The 15,556-nt window shown below is 42.0% G+C and overlaps 1 protein-coding gene across 3 annotated transcripts; it reads right to left on the bottom strand.

Annotated features, from left to right (window-relative positions):
• Positions 1-221: 221 nt before the first annotated feature.
• LOC123723853 (aerolysin-like protein) lies at positions 222-14,890 on the bottom strand. Of its 3 annotated transcripts, XM_045692896.2 has the most exons (5): positions 14,729-14,890; positions 12,729-12,759; positions 10,549-11,066; positions 9,803-10,257; positions 222-8,418 (listed from the first exon to the last, which is right to left on the bottom strand). In XM_045692896.2, the coding sequence occupies exons 3-4, from the start codon at positions 11,029-11,031 to the stop codon at positions 9,808-9,810; spliced, it is 933 nt and encodes a 310-aa protein (XP_045548852.1). In that variant the 5' UTR covers positions 11,032-11,066; positions 12,729-12,759; positions 14,729-14,890; the 3' UTR covers positions 222-8,418; positions 9,803-9,807. The 3 variants fall into 3 exon arrangements, with proteins under 3 accessions (XP_045548852.1, XP_045548850.1, XP_045548851.1); XM_045692894.1 differs by lacking the exon at positions 222-8,418 and having other exon boundaries at positions 9,452-10,257; XM_045692895.2 differs by lacking the exons at positions 222-8,418; positions 14,729-14,890 and adding an exon at positions 13,336-14,674 and having other exon boundaries at positions 9,452-10,257.
• Between the last annotated feature and the right edge of the window lie 666 nt (positions 14,891-15,556).

The following is a 15,556-nucleotide window of genomic DNA, read 5'->3' as shown; positions in this document are numbered from 1 at the left end:
CTGCAGAGCTGCACCACCTCAACACCACAGAAAGCACTGAGCTAGGCTGAAACACCTGCATTTTGGAGCTGTCTTACTCAAGAATGCAAAAAAGAGACAGTTCTTATCTCAATTTTTTTTTTTTACATTGTTTGCAAACTGATGTATTAATGTCTAAATAACAAGCATAACAGGCAACATAAAGATTTATACAGAACCAGTCAAAAGTTTAGACACACCTACTCATTCAAGGGTTTTTCTTTATTTTTACTATTTTCTACATTGTAGAATAATAGTGAAGACATCAAAGCTATGAAATAACACATATGGAATCATGTAGTAACCAAAATCAAGAAATATCTTATTTTTCAAAGTAGCCACTCTTTGCCTTGATGACAGCTTTGCACACTCTTGGCATTCTCTCAACAAGCTTCGCCTTAAATGCTTTTCCATCAGTCTTGAAGGAGTTCCCATATATGCTGAGCAATTGTGAGTGCCCTCCACTCTGCAGTCCAACTCATCCCAGTCCATCTCAATTGGGTTGAGGTTGGGTGATTGTAGAGGCCAGTTGATCTGATGCAGCACTCCATCACTCTACATCTTGGTCAAATAGCCCTTACACAGCCTGGAGGTGTATTGGTTCATTGTCCTGTTGAAAAACAAATGATAGTCCCACTAAGTACAAACCAGATGAGATGGTGTATCCCTGCAGAATGCTGTGATGGCCATACTGTTTTTTAAATTTTTTTTTGTCATTATTTAACTAGACAGATTTGTACCATTTTAGCACAGGGATTTGAACTTGCAACCTTCTGGTTACTAGTCCAACACTCTAACCACTAGGCTACCCTGCCTAACTGTGCCTTATAGTCAAAATAAATCACTGACAGTGTCACGAGCAAAGCACCCCCACACCATCACACCTCCTCTTCCATGCTTCACGGTGGGAACCATACATGCAGAGATCATCCATTCACATACTCTGCATCTCACAAAGACACGGCGGTTGGAACGGAAAATCTTACATTTGGTCTCATCCTACCTTGTCACAACACAACTGATTGGCTCAAATGCATTAAGAAGGAAAGAAATTCCACAAATGTACTTTTTACATTCATACTTGTTATTTGAAATGCATTCCATGTGACTACCTAATGAAGCTGGTTGAGAGAATGCCAAGCGTGTGCAAAGCTGTCAAAGGCAAACGGTGGCTACATTAAAGAACCTCAAATAAAAATATATTTTGATTTGTTTAACACTTTTTTGGATACTTCATGATTCCATATGTGTTATTTCATAGTTTTGATGTCTTCACTATTATTCTACGGTGTAGAAAATAGTAAAAATACAGAGAAACCCTTGAATGAGTATGTGTGTCCAAACTTTTGACTGGTACCATATATAAAAATAAATACATATATATATATATATATATACAGTTGAAGATGGAAGTTTACATACAATTAGGTTGGAGTCATTAAAACTCATTTTTCAACCACTCAAGAAATGTCTTGTTAACAAACTATAGTTTTGGCAAGTCGGTTAGGACATCTACTTTGTGCATGACATAAGTCACTTTTCCAACAATTGTTTACAGACAGATTGTTTTACTGTATCACAGTTCCAGTGGGTCAGAAGTTTACATACACTAAGTTGACTGTGCCTTTAAACAGCTTGGAAAATTCCAGAAAATGATGTCATGGCTTTAGAAGCTTCTGATAAGCTAATTTACATCATTTGAGTCAATTGGAGGTGTACCTGTGGAAGTATTTCAAGGTTCTACCATCAAACTCAGTGCCTCTTTGCTTGACATCATGGGAAAATCAAAAGAAATCAGCCAAGACCTCAGAAAAAAATTGTAGATCTCCACAAGTCTGGTTCATCCTTGGGAGCAATTTCCAAACACCTGAAGGTACCACGTTCATCTGTACAAACAATAGTACACAAGTATAAACACCATGGGACCACTCAACCGTCATACCGCTCAGGAAGGAGACACGTTCTGTCTCCTAAAGATGAATGTACTTTGGTGCAAAAAGTGCAAATCAATCGCAGAACAACAGCAAAGGACCTTGTGAAGATGCTGGAGGAAACAGGTACAAAAGTATCTATATCCACAGTAAAATGAGTCCTATATCGACGTAACCTGAAAGGCCGCTCAGCAAGGAAGAAGCCACTGCTCCAAAACCGCCCCAAAAAAACTGTCTACGGTTTGCAACTGCATATGGAAAAAAGTCCTCTGGTCTGATGAAACAAAAATAGAACTGTTTGGCCATAATGATCATCGTCATGTTTGGAGGAAAAATGGGGGATGCTTGCAAGCCGAGGGAACACCATCCCAACCGTGAAGCACGGGGGTGGCATCATCATGTTGTGGGGGTGCTTTGCTCCAGGAGGGACTGGTGCACTTCACAAAATAGATGGCTTCGTGAGGAATGAAAATTATGTGGATATATTGAAGCAACATCTCAAGACATTAGTCAGGAAGATAAAGCTTGGTCGCAAATGGGTTTTCCAAATAGACAATGACCCCAAGCATACTTCCAAATTCGTGGCAAAATGGCTTAAGTACAACAAAGTCAAGGTATTGGACTGGCCATCACAAAGCTCTGACCTCAATCCCACAGAAAATCTGTGGGCAGACTGAAAAAAGAGTGTGCGAGCAAGCAGGCCTACAAACCTGACTCAGTTACACCAGCTCTGTCAGGAGGAATGGGCCAAAATTCACCCAACTTATTGTGGGAAGCTTGTGGATGGCTACCCAAAACGTTTGACCGAAATTCAACAATTTAAAGACAATGCTACCAAATACTAACTGAGTGTTTGTAAACTTCTGACCCACTGGGAATGTGATGAAAGAAATTAAAGCTGAAATAAATAATTTTTCTACTATTATTCTGACATTTCACATTCTTAAAATAAAGTGATGATCCTAACTGACCTAAGACAGGGAATTTTTTATTAGGATTAAATGCAGGAATTTTGAAAAACTGAGTTTAAATGTATTTGGCTAAGGTGTATGTAAACTTCCGACTTCAACTTAATATATATATATATATATATATATATATATATATATATATATATATATATATATATATATATATATATATATATAGGGCCTTCGGAAAGTATTCAGACCCCTTGACTTTTTGTTACAGCCTTATTCTAAAATGGATTTAAATTGTTTTTCCCCCTCGTCAGCCTACACACAATAACCTATAATAACAATGCAACAACAGGTTTTAGAAATTTCAGCAAAAATATTACAAATGTAAAACTGAAATATAACATTTACATAAGTATTCAGACCCTTTCCTCAGTACTTTGTTTAAGCACCTTTGGCAGTGATTACAGCCTCAAGTCTTCTTGGGTATGACTCTACAAGTTTGGCACTCCTGTATTTGGGGAGTGCCTCCCATTCTTTTTGTAGATCCTCTCAAGCTCATCTAATTTTTTTTGAGAAGGAGGCGAGGCGAGGATAATGCAATTGATATTCTCCACATGTCAAAGCAAAATTTCTCCTTTTGAGTGAGGTAGCTAACAAGTGCCAGCATCGTTAGCCTTTCCATTCAAGCCCTGGTAGCCCGCTGTGACCGTATAGTGGTTAGTACTGTGCGTTGTGGCTGCAGAAACAAACGGTTCACAGCATGTCATGGCAAAAAAAGCTCCTTTTCAATGCTTAAAACGTACTACTGTAACTGTGTAATTGAATCTGTAAATCTGTGGCATTAGCTGAACTTGCTAACAACTCAAGTGTTTAACCAGCTTGTACACATCATTGTCCCAGCATGAGTAGCCTCTAAAAGCATTCTCTGGTACCTCACTGTGATTGTATAGTGGTTAATACTTTTTGTTGTGGCCACGGCAACTTTAGTTTGAATCTGGGTCACAGCATTGTCATTTTCAGAAGGTTTTGAACGAGTTAAAACTTACTGTGTAAGCTACGAAACTCAACAACTCTGCCATTTGACAAAGTAACCCAGTTCATTGTAGCTTAATTGCTTAAATTACCATTTTTAAGCTCAAGACCCAAATGAGAATTGTAGTGTCCTCGAACGACCAAAATTATGAAGAAATAGTGTATCATTCTGAATGTTTACTGATATCTCTCGATCCACCTCTCACATGCTCAGGCACACTTTGGGTCCCTAACCACAGCATAAGAAACCCTGTTGCTAGACCATTGAAGGTGTCTATATCGATTCCAATATAAGAGAGTTACATCTGCTTTGTGACGTGATTTTGCTAGACAGAGAAATGGGTTAAATGAATGAGACGGGTTTGATTGAAATAGGTTTGGGTTTTCATACCCGCAATAGAAGTTACATCTATGGGTGCTGTGGCTTAGTTGGTTAAAGCACCTGTCTAGTAAAACAGGAGATCCTGAGTTTGAGTCTCAACAGTGTCTTTTCAAGCATTTTATTGTACCCATTGGTGGAGAAGGTCAGCGGGGTGGGACGTCTGGTTTTCTCATCCAATGGGTTTTGAGCAACCTTGGTTCGATTCCGGGCCACGGCTTTGCAATAGTCAGCCTCATGGCAAAACAGCTATATTTGAAACAGTTAAAACATACTGTGTAAACCTAAATAACTAGAGAACTCTGCAATTTGAGAAAGTCTTCCAACTCATGTAAGGTTGATACTGAACCTCAACTTGGTCCTTAGTCTCAGACCCCCTATTGACTCTGAACATAGTCCTTAGTCTCAGACCCCCTACTGACCCTCAACATGGTCCTTCGTCTCAAATCCCCATCTCAGATTCAGCTTGTCATCTTTCTGTATCTAATGCACAATGTGGTGGGAGGTCACCCATTAACCTGTTTGGGATAGGGGGCAGTATTTTCACGGCCGGATAAAAAACGTACACAATTTAATCTGGGTACTACTCCTGCCCAGAAACTAGAATATGCATATAATTAGTAGATGTGGATGGAAAACACTCTAAAGTTTCTAAAACTGTTTGAATGGTGTCTGTGAGTATAACAGAACTCATATGGCAGGCCAAAACCTGAGAAGATTCAATACAGGAAGTGCCCTGTCTGACAATTTGTTCTCCTTCTGTGGCATCTCTATCAAAAATACAGCATCTCTGCTGTAACGTAACATTTTCTAAGGCTTCCATTGGCTCTCAGAAGGCGCCAGAAAGTGGAATGACGTCTCTGCAGTCTCTGGGCGTAAAACAGCAGGAGTTTTTGTAAATGGTCAGGCAGGGAACAATGACACTGGAGATGCGTGTCCACGAGACGACTCCATGTTTTTCTTTCAGTCTTTGAATGAATACAACGTCGCCCGGTTGGAGTATTATCGCTATTTTACGAGAAAAATAGCATAAAAATGTATTTTAACCTGTTATGGCTAGGGGGCAGTATTTTCACGGCCGGAAAAAAACGTACCCGATTTAATCTGATTATTACTCCTGCCCAGAAACTAGAATATGCATATAATTATTAGCTTTGGATAGAAAACACTCCAACCTTTCTAAAACTGTTTGAATGGTGTCTGTGAGGATAACAGAACTCATTTGGCAGGCCAAAACCTGAGAAGATTCCATGCAGGAAGTGCCCTGTCTGACAATTTCTTGCCCTTCTTGATTATCTCTATCCATTACAGAGGATCTCTGCTGTTACGTGACACTTCCTACGGCTCCCATGGGCTCTCAGAAGGCGGCAAAAAGCTGAATCGTGGCTTTGCAGGCTCTGGTTGAAAAAAAGTAGCGCGTTTGGATAGTGGCTGGTTACAGTACTGTGAGACTCAGGCTCGTGCCCGAGTCGACCCCATGATTCATTTTCTTTCATCTGTTTACCTAAACGCAGATTCCCGGTCGGAATATTATCGCTTTTTTTACGACAAAAATGGCATAAAAATTTATTTTAAACAGCGGTTGACATGCTTCGAAGTACGGTAATGGAATATTTAGAAATCTTTTGTCACGAAATGCGCCATGCTCGTGACCCTTATTTACACTTCGGATAGTGTCTTGAACGCACGAACAAAACGCCGTTATTTGGATATAACAATGGATTATTTTGAACCAAACCAACATTTGTTATTGAAGTAGCAGTCCTGGGAGTGCATTCTGAAGTAGAACACCAAAGGTAATCAAACTTTTGTAATAGTAAATCGGAGTTTGGTCAGGGCTAAACTTGGTGGGTGTCTAAATAGCTAGCCGTGATGGCTGGGCTATCTACTCAGAATATTGTAAAATGTGATTTCAACGAAAAGCTATTTTAAAATAGGACACCTCGATTGCACAAAGGAGTTCTGTATCTATAATTCTTAAAATAATTGTTGTGTTTTTTGTGAACGTTTATCGTGAGTAATTTAGTAAATTCACCGGAGGTTTGCTAGTTCTGAACGTCACATGCTAATGTAAAAAGCTGTTTTTTGATATAAATATGAACTTGATTGAACAAAACATGCATGTATTGTATAACATAATGTCCTAGGTGTGTCATCTGATGAAGATCATCAAAGGTTAGTGCTGCATTTAGCTGTGGTTTGGGTTTATGTGACATTATATGCTAGCTTGAAAAATTGGTGTCTGATTATTTCTGGCTGGGTACTCTGCTGACATAATCTAATGTTTTGCTTTCGTTGTAAAGCCTTTTTGAAATCGGACAGTGTGGTTAGATAAAGGAGAGTCTTGTCTTTAAAATGCTGGTAAATAGTCATATGTTTGAGAAATTGAAGTAATAGCATTTCTAAGGTATTTGAATATCGCGCCACGGGATTAGACTGGCTGTTGCGTAGGTGGGACGATTTGGTGCCACCTACCCTAGAGAGGGTAACAGGTTTTAAGGACCTCCACCAGCTGCATACAGACACACTAGCGGAACTGCATACAGACACACATAAAGCTGTTTCTCTCTGCTGAAAAATACACCAAATGGGAAACCGAAACATTGTTTGGCTTCAGCAGGCCTTTATAACCTTTACGTTCGCAATCTGTGTTTATCTAGACATCTCGGTGAGAGACTGTGGGGAGAAGAACCCTTAAATCCACAGGTCCCCACACAGTTCTGAGAAAGGAGAGATTAAAAGAACTCTGACACACTGTAATCACACAGCCACAACTCAGAACCCAGCTCAGGAGAAAACAAAGCTAAGTGAATCATACTAAGTGACTTCGCCATATAAAATAATATGTTGTGAGAACTCTGCTTCTTCCAGAGAAGGAGAAAGAGGTTGTGGTAGTGAAGTGGTTGAATAAAAAATGTATTGTTTATAATTATGCTGCACATTGTAGAATAGAAAGCAGCTGCAAATGGGAAAATTGAGTTGGCCACCTTCTCTCTGCCTTGGAAAACGTTTCAGCAAACACATAATTCTAACCTCTAAGAGCTTGGACCGCTAAAAACTGTTCGTTTTGAAATGAAATATCTTTGTCAGCCTTCATTTATCATGGTGAAGTCACTTTTATGCTCATTCTCACTTGTTGAGTTCTGCGAGTGAGTGGCTTCCATGGCTGATTCGATTTAATTTGACTAGCCACCCCCCAGACCGCCATGGTTTGGTGGGCCATTCACCCCGACTTCCGCCCATCTCAATCTCTACCTCTAGACTCTCTTCCCCCTGTTCTTTCAAAAGCTCTCTGTGTCACCAGACTGTTTAAAACAAACAGCGGCCCTATTTTGGTATCTAATCCATTAGTTTTCTGTTTCTTCTCTCCGGCCCTGGAGCACGCAGAGTATTAGGTGTCCATGGGATCCACAACTACTCTAACCCTCCCCTCCGTGACTGATTTTAGATTTCAAACACTGGATGACATCACATATGGTAGGCAAAGGACAGGCGGGCCGCTTGGGCTGGCCCGGAGGACAGGCGGGCTGGTCTGGCTGGCCCGGAGGACAGGCGGGCCGCTCGGGCTGGCCCGGAGGACAGGCGGGCCGCTCGGGCTGGCCCGGAGGACATGCGTGCCGCTCGGGCTGGCCCGGAGGACAGGCGGGCCGCTCTGGCGGCTCCGGGCAGTCGGGCCGCTCTGGCGGTTCCGGGCAGTCGGGCCGCTCTGGCGGCTCCGGGCAGTCGGGCCGCTCTGGCGGCTCCGGGCAGTCGGGCCGCTCTGGCGGCTCCGGGCAGTCGGGGCGCTCTGGCGGCTCCGGGCAGTCGGGCTGCTCTGGCGGCTCCTGACTGGCGGGCGGCTCTGGCGGCTCCTGACTGGCGGGCGGCTCTGGCGATTCCTGACTGGCGGGCGGCTCTGGCGACTCCTGACTGGCGGGCGGCTCTGGCGACTCCTGACTGGCGGACAGCTCTGGCGACTCTTGACTGGCGGACAGCTCTGGCGACTCTTGACTGGCGGACAGCTCTGGCGACTCTTGACTGGCGGACAGCTCTGGCGACTCTTGACTGGCGGACAGCTCTGGCGACTCTTGACTGGCAGACAGCTCTGGCGACTCTTGACTGGCGGACAGCTCTGGGGACTCTTGACTGGCAGACAGCTCTGTTGAGTAGAAACACTGAGTGAATAATTGATGTGAAACCAAAGTAACGATGCAACATATTCTAAATGAAAGGGTTCTTTGTTTTAGGTCAGCAGGGAGTCGGCTACTACAGTACTATCATTTGGGGCGGCAGGTAGCCTAGTGGTTAGAGCGTTGGGGTGGCGGTAACCTAGTGGTTAGAGCGTTTGGCTAGTAACTGAAAGGTTGCAAGTTCGAATCCATGAGCTGACAAGTTCAAAATCTGTTGTTCTGTCCCTGAGCAAGGCAGTTAACCCACTGTTCCCTGGGTGCTGAAGATGTGGAGGTTGGTTATGGCAGCCCCCCGCACCTCTCTGATTAAGAGGGGTTGGGGTAAATGCAGTAGACACATTTCAGTTGAATGCATTAAGTTGTACAACTGACTAATAAGTCCCCTTATCCTTACCTCTCTGAGGAAAAAGCACACAGATTAGCAATTCTATGCAATAGGATTAATGTCCTGCCAAATTATTTCCGTAGGTGAACTGTCAATGGACAAAAAAATATATTTGATCTGTAATGTGTAGGAAGTATGTGAAATATAGCCCTTTACCCTTTTATAATGATAATATATTTTCTCTACTGTCAGGCTGAAGATAGTTTTTAGTCTATATTCTCAGTAGCTGTCTATTTACCACCACAAACCGATGCTGGCACTAACACGCACTCAATGAGCTGTGTAAGGCCATAAGTTATCAGGAAAATGTTCATCCAGAGGCGGCGCGCCTAGTGGCCGGGGACTTCAATGCAGGAAAACTTAAATCCATTTTACCTCATTTCTACCAGCATGTTAAATGTGCAACCAGAGAAGAAAACTATGTGTGTGTGTTAGTGACTGCGTGTGTGCTAACAAACACATTAGATTATTCTTATATTAAATAATACATTAATCATGATTAACAATTAGTTAGAAAGAGAACAACTCAATGTAATGATAATTACAATATTTGTGAATTTTATGAATAGTATATCCAATGGAAGTTGAATAAACTTAACTGGGGATATGGCAAAAGGTTACTGACACACAAGACAAATGGTTTATTATAAATGAAATGTATTATAGTTACGTAACATTGTTTTTTATGGTAAATGGGGTCTAAGCGTATAAGAAAACATTTTGTAGTGAATGTTGTTCAATAATTCACACAGAATATGTGTTAACATGTCATTGGACATAAAAGGCACCAGATTGTAGGAATGACCCACCTGCTGTTATACTCTCTGCTGAGACAGAAATAAAGAGCTGAGTCAACATGGTTCAATTAGATTCACTCAAAGAAGATCATAATAACAGAAAAGGCACACAAAGAATTAGTCATGGTGTTAGTCATTCTATCACTGTGCTTATTATTCATGAAGTCATACTTGTCTCATCTCTCCTTTGTGGATACCCTCGCTGAAGTGTAAGTCACACCAGTGTAGGTGCCGTTGGATGGGAAGACCAGCTGACTGCCATTCATGCAGGTGACTTTCACTTTGGCCTCGTAGTCGAGGTCGATATTTGCTCTCCCCACTGTGATCTCAACATCCATGGTCTTCCCTGGCGGGATCTTCAGGTTGATGGTATCCGCTTCTGTTATGGTCTCTGTCTTCTCCAGGCTGGTGGAATGTTCCACTCCCACGGTCAAGCTGAACCCTGATGTCACCTCGACCAGATCTGGGATCCCCGCTTTGACTGACACATTCAAGGTGGATTCTATCTTGTTGCTGACTGACCAGGAGGAAGTTTTGGTCAGTGTCTTGCTGTATGTAATGGACTCTTCTTGAACCAAGGAGGTGTCGTTGTGGTGAGACACAGATTTCACATATTCTGGGCTCACCTAAAATCAACACACACACACAGACACACACACAAAGATACAAATTGTTCAGATAAGACAAAGACAATTTAAGAGCTAATCATCATTGAGGATCTGATCAATTGATTTTTAGAAAGCCAACAATAATAACTAATGTGTCTGTATGTGTGTGTGACTGTCCTAGAAATGAGATGCCTGATGAATGTCGACCCCCATATTGGATTATATGTTTTAATGTGGACAGCCCCCTTAATGTTAGAGCATCGGTAGAGTTTTCCTGAGCCGCCTACACACATCTATAAAAGAGCTCACCTGGGGTTTGAAGAGGGACAGGGTGGGATACGTCATGTCGGTCAGCACGGACGACTTGATGGTGTTGATGAAGAGGAAGCCCATGCAGTCGATGTCCGAGCCATACCTGCCCTGCAGCCCCAGGCAGATTCCGGACCCCACATCTATGGTGTACTCAGTCTTCAGTCCCCAGCTGGTCATTTTTTCAAAGAACTGACGGTTCTCACTCGTCGTGAACTTGATGGCACCCAGACGTGTGCCGGCGCCGTTACCCCACAGCGACAGCTTGGTGATGCGCTCGCCGAGTTTGAACTCAAACTCATTGAAAGTGTTTGCATCTCCAAAAGTCGCTACTTTCCCGTCGGTCAGCTCCACCCGCACAGCTTTGACCTGCGAGCCTCCCACCGCCACTCCGATCTTCTTGAGGGTGGCACCGTTGTTCATGCCGTGGAATTCAAATGAACTGCCTCCTTGACCACCTATTAGTTCCAGTGTGGTTGCCATGTTGAGTGCGTGTGTGTGCGCGTGCGTCAAGTAACCTAAAAAATACAAATTCGTACACATAACTTCAAGCTCCAACTCAAAGGAGATCTGATTCAGACATGCAAAGCACCAAAAGGAAATTAAAGAACAAGATATAAGGATCAAACGATAACCAAGGGATATAATGACTCGTGGTTGGAAGTAGAGGTCGAGCAACATATCAGTCTAGGGCAGGGCTCTTCAACCTTGTTCCTGGAGAGCTACCCTCCTGTAGGTTCACACCATTGCTCTCAAACCCTGATCATGGGAAGCTATCCTCCTGTAGGTTTTCACTACAACCCCAGTGGTAAGTAATGTGATTCAGCTTGTCAAACAGTTAATTATTAGAATCAGGTGGACTAGATTGGGATTGGAATGAAAGAATACATGATGGTAGCTCTGGTCTAGGGCGACCAAATCGCTCCACAATCCTCAGGTCACTGAGAATGAAGTGTTCTTAAATTGCTCCTAACTCCTCCTTGTCCTCCACCCTCCTCTGATTTTATATCTCTATTCGTCTGGAATCTATCACACCCATTCCATCCTCCTCAGCTAGGGACCTCAGAGTCACCATGGAGTCCCTCTCCTTCACCCAGCACCTCCCCACTCTACCTCCTGCTGTTTCTTCCTGATCAACACCATGGAGTCCCTCTCCTTCACCCAGCACCTCCTCACTCTACCTCCTGCTGTTTCTTCCTGATCAACACCATGGAGTCCCTCTCCTTCACCCAGCACCTCCCTACTCTACCTCCTGCTGTTTCTTCCTGATCAACACCATGGAGTCCCTCTCCTACTCCCAGCACCTCCCCACTCTACCTCCTGCTGTTTCTTCCTGATTAACACCATGGAGTCCCTCTCCTTCACCCAGCACCACCCTACTCTACCTCCTGCTGTTCCTTACTGATCAACACCATGGAGTCCCTCTCCTTCACCCAGCACCTCCCTACTCTACCTCCTGCTGTTCCTTACTGATCAACACCATGGAGTCCCTCTCCTTCACCCAGCACCACCCTACTCTACCTCCTGCTGTTTCTTCCTGATCAACACCATGGAGTCCCTCTCCTTCACCCAGCACCTCCCTACTCTACCTCCTGCTGTTCCTTCCTGATCAACACCATGGAGTCCCTCTCCTACTCCCAGCACCTCCCTACTCTACCTCCTGCTGTTTCTTCCTGATCAACACCATGGAGTCCCTCTCCTACTCCCAGCACCTCCCTACTCTACCTCCTGCTGTTCCTTCCTGATCAACACCATGGAGTCCCTCTCCTACTCCCAGCACCTCCCTACTCTACCTCCTGCTGTTTCTTCCTGATCAACACCATGGAGTCCCTCTCCTACTCCCAGCACCTCCCTACTCTACCTCCTGCTGTTTCTTCCTGATCAACACCATGGAGTCCCTCTCCTACTCCCAGCACCTCCCCACTCTACCTCCTGCTGTTTCGTCCTGATCAACATGGTGACTTATATGTAATGAAACATATTGTTGTGTAAGTGAGCACATCTCTATGCACTTTTAAAATTAATTCTGATGTTGCCATAATTAGAAATTATCATGAATAATGATGAGTATGAATTTTACAGATGCTACCTCAGAATATGATAAACTGACCTATAATAATGAGTATGAATGTTACAGATTCTACATCAGTATATGAGGTGTTTGTGGGGCTGAAACTCACCTCTCCAAAAAAAGTTTCTGCTTTTGAATATCTGAAAGAGTAAAGGTATAATTGAATCAATATAGAACAATAATCTTTAAGACAGGCTGCAGTATTCACAGGTATGCATTAATATATTATAATATAATACAAACATCTTTAAGACAGGCTGCAGTATTCACAGGTATGCATTAATATATTATGACACTGTCTAATATAGAACAGGGTCTGTCAACCCTTTAAAGTATACAGTATGTCCAATTAAATGTAAGTAATTCCTAAAACTTGACTGTTAATAATTAAAACTTAATTTCTGAATGTAAATCGAAACTTTACCTTGATTTCACATGGTTTCAGAAAGGTAAAGTATTTTATTTTACCAGAATTGAACAATTATAGAATCTGTAATTTCAATACTAGTTGTATTAGTCAAATCAAGATGAAAAGGAAAGTTTGGTATTAAGCACTACACTCAACAGTCTACTTTATAGGAACAACTAAACATCATACTGTCATACCACATCTGCATATCTGAGTCAAATTTATCCCAGTGATATAGTATAAATACAACATGAACATGCAACAATAAATATGAATTGCTAGAGAAACCTGTGTTTAGTCAAATCACCTGAAAACATATTACACAGGATCAGCAGAGCAGGCCAACGTCCACCATGTGAAAACAAAAACAATAGCAGGCCAAAGTGAACAATGTGAATACAAAACATGATGTCATATATACTGATGAACTACAAATGATGACCAATAAATCAACTGTTTAATCATTTAGGTACCGTTTGTTCCCTGAAATGTGCAGTTAATTAGTAATAAAATCAACATTAGTTCCAAAAAAAAATGTTCACTTAGCATGATGAGTTTTACTAACATACAAGGCTTTTGCATGCCTCAGTTTCAAAGAAGGATGTAGATTCTCTAATTTAAGTAAGCTTTCATGTTAAAGCTGCATTAGGTCATATTTATTTTTAACAATTCTGTGAGGTTGTCTTCACACATCATCAGCTATCAGTATGTAAAATATCCTGAGAGAAGATCCAGCTTCTTTGACTGCCCCTCGCTCTGCAATCACTCTGAAATATAATTCCAGCCAATCGTGTCCCTTCTGAGGATGTACCTGACTAATGTGCACAAATAATTTGATTTAAACAGATAAATATACATGATGAATTATATCAACTTCATTATTTGGGATTTATTAACAATTATGTCTGCAGGCAGAGGGCACAGAAAGCGAACGAGAGTGTGTGAGAGAGTCTGCTGTCTGCAGACTTACCTACTGCAGCTTTAACGGAGCAAAATTGCTGGCATGAAGAACTTCCTGTCTCAGTTCACATTTCCCTGCAGTTCAATAATTTGGGACCTGACATTTCTGTATCCAATGCTAGATGTGTCAATCAGTGTATTCAAGATGAAGAGACAGCTTGATGTAAAGTACTACACTCAACAGTCTACTCACCTCACATTAAACATCATACTAACATAATACTTTTGAATTCAAAACAGAACAATAGGAGGCTACCATGTGAAAACAAGGCAACAGTAAACATGTCGTCCCCCACGAATGATGCAGTACCCCCTCTTGGGCCAATTGACATATCGCGTGTGACCAACAAATTGCAGTTAATTACCATAGCTCCTGTCTTGGGCCAATTAGTGTCATTTTGTAAATGCCAAATCTGTACGGCAAGACGAATCATTCACCCAAGCTTTGTCAAAATCTTACTAGTGCTGTCTGAGATATCATGTTTTACTAACTTACAAACAAACATATGAACGAACGGACAGACTGATCCGTAGTCCCCTCCCCAATTTCTTCGTGGGGGACAACAAACCCATACCATTCTTGTTTAACTAGACTTTATAACTGATTAAGCAACTGTTTCAGAATATAGTACGCATTTGTTACCTGAAAGTTTTGTTCATTTGTTGGTCAAAATATTAACATAGCTTTCAAATATTCCTCATATGGCAAGATTAGTAATTTGGTGACATTGTGTACTTACATAGAATGATATGCAGGCCTCAGTGTTAAGGATGACTATAGATGATCTTGATGAAAGAAAACTGATTGGTCTGATTCAATATGCAATAATCTTCTTTAAGAGTCAAGACTCTGAGTGAAGTTCAAAGATGCAACAGCGGAACATGTGTCTCTGGAGTGGAGAAGCACTCTTTCTTATAGCAGCAAAACTCCCCCCACGCCCATACAATGATGTACATCAGAATTTACAAAGAACCTTTCACCCTGAATAAACATTGTATTGTGCTTATCATGACAGATGTGTTTTGTGGAAATTCAACACCAGGGACTCCTGAAGTCCACATTAAATGATGAATTCTTTATTATCACTAACTGGAGTGGTTAAAACAAACACGTACAAAGTACAAGTCTGCCACAAGCTCCGCCAGGGCGGTTCCTTCAGTTCTCTTATATACTGCTAAACAAAAGAAACAAAAGAAACGACATGGTTCATAGGGTTGGTTCCTGCAGGTAACTGGCTGTTATATCACACTCCCAATCACAGCCAGATCTCTTTGCACTGACATGCAGTGCCTTAGACCACTACGCCACTTGGGAGCCCAACCTTCCTTCCTTGCTAGTTGACTACAGTAGGAAGATGCCTTTTACCAAGGCAACATGAATGTAAACTTCGTGGAAGCGTTTAGGGAAACGTTCCATCAAAATGAATCATATATCAATATAATTGACATATTTTGCTCCATATTTTTTAAAACACTCAAGCCTATGGCTGTAGCTCAAAGAGTTCACATCTGTGTATTACATGGAAGCTGAAAATCAATAATAAAAATGAATGTGTAATGAACACGAG

This window comes from Salmo salar, chromosome 13 (assembly GCF_965601325.2).
Source record: "Salmo salar chromosome 13, fSalSal1, whole genome shotgun sequence".
NCBI lineage: Eukaryota > Metazoa > Chordata > Actinopteri > Salmoniformes > Salmonidae > Salmo > Salmo salar.
This window is presented reverse-complemented; position numbering and strand designations above follow the sequence as displayed.

Coding starts and splice junctions, on each gene's coding strand:
- LOC123723853 (XM_045692896.2), bottom strand. CDS start 11,031: ATGGCAACCACACTGGAACTAATAGGTGGTCAAGGAGGCAGTTCATTT. Junction 10,258..10,548: donor TGTCCCTCTTCAAACCCCAG/GTGAGCTCTTTT, acceptor TGTTGATTTTAG/GTGAGCCCAGAATATGTGAA.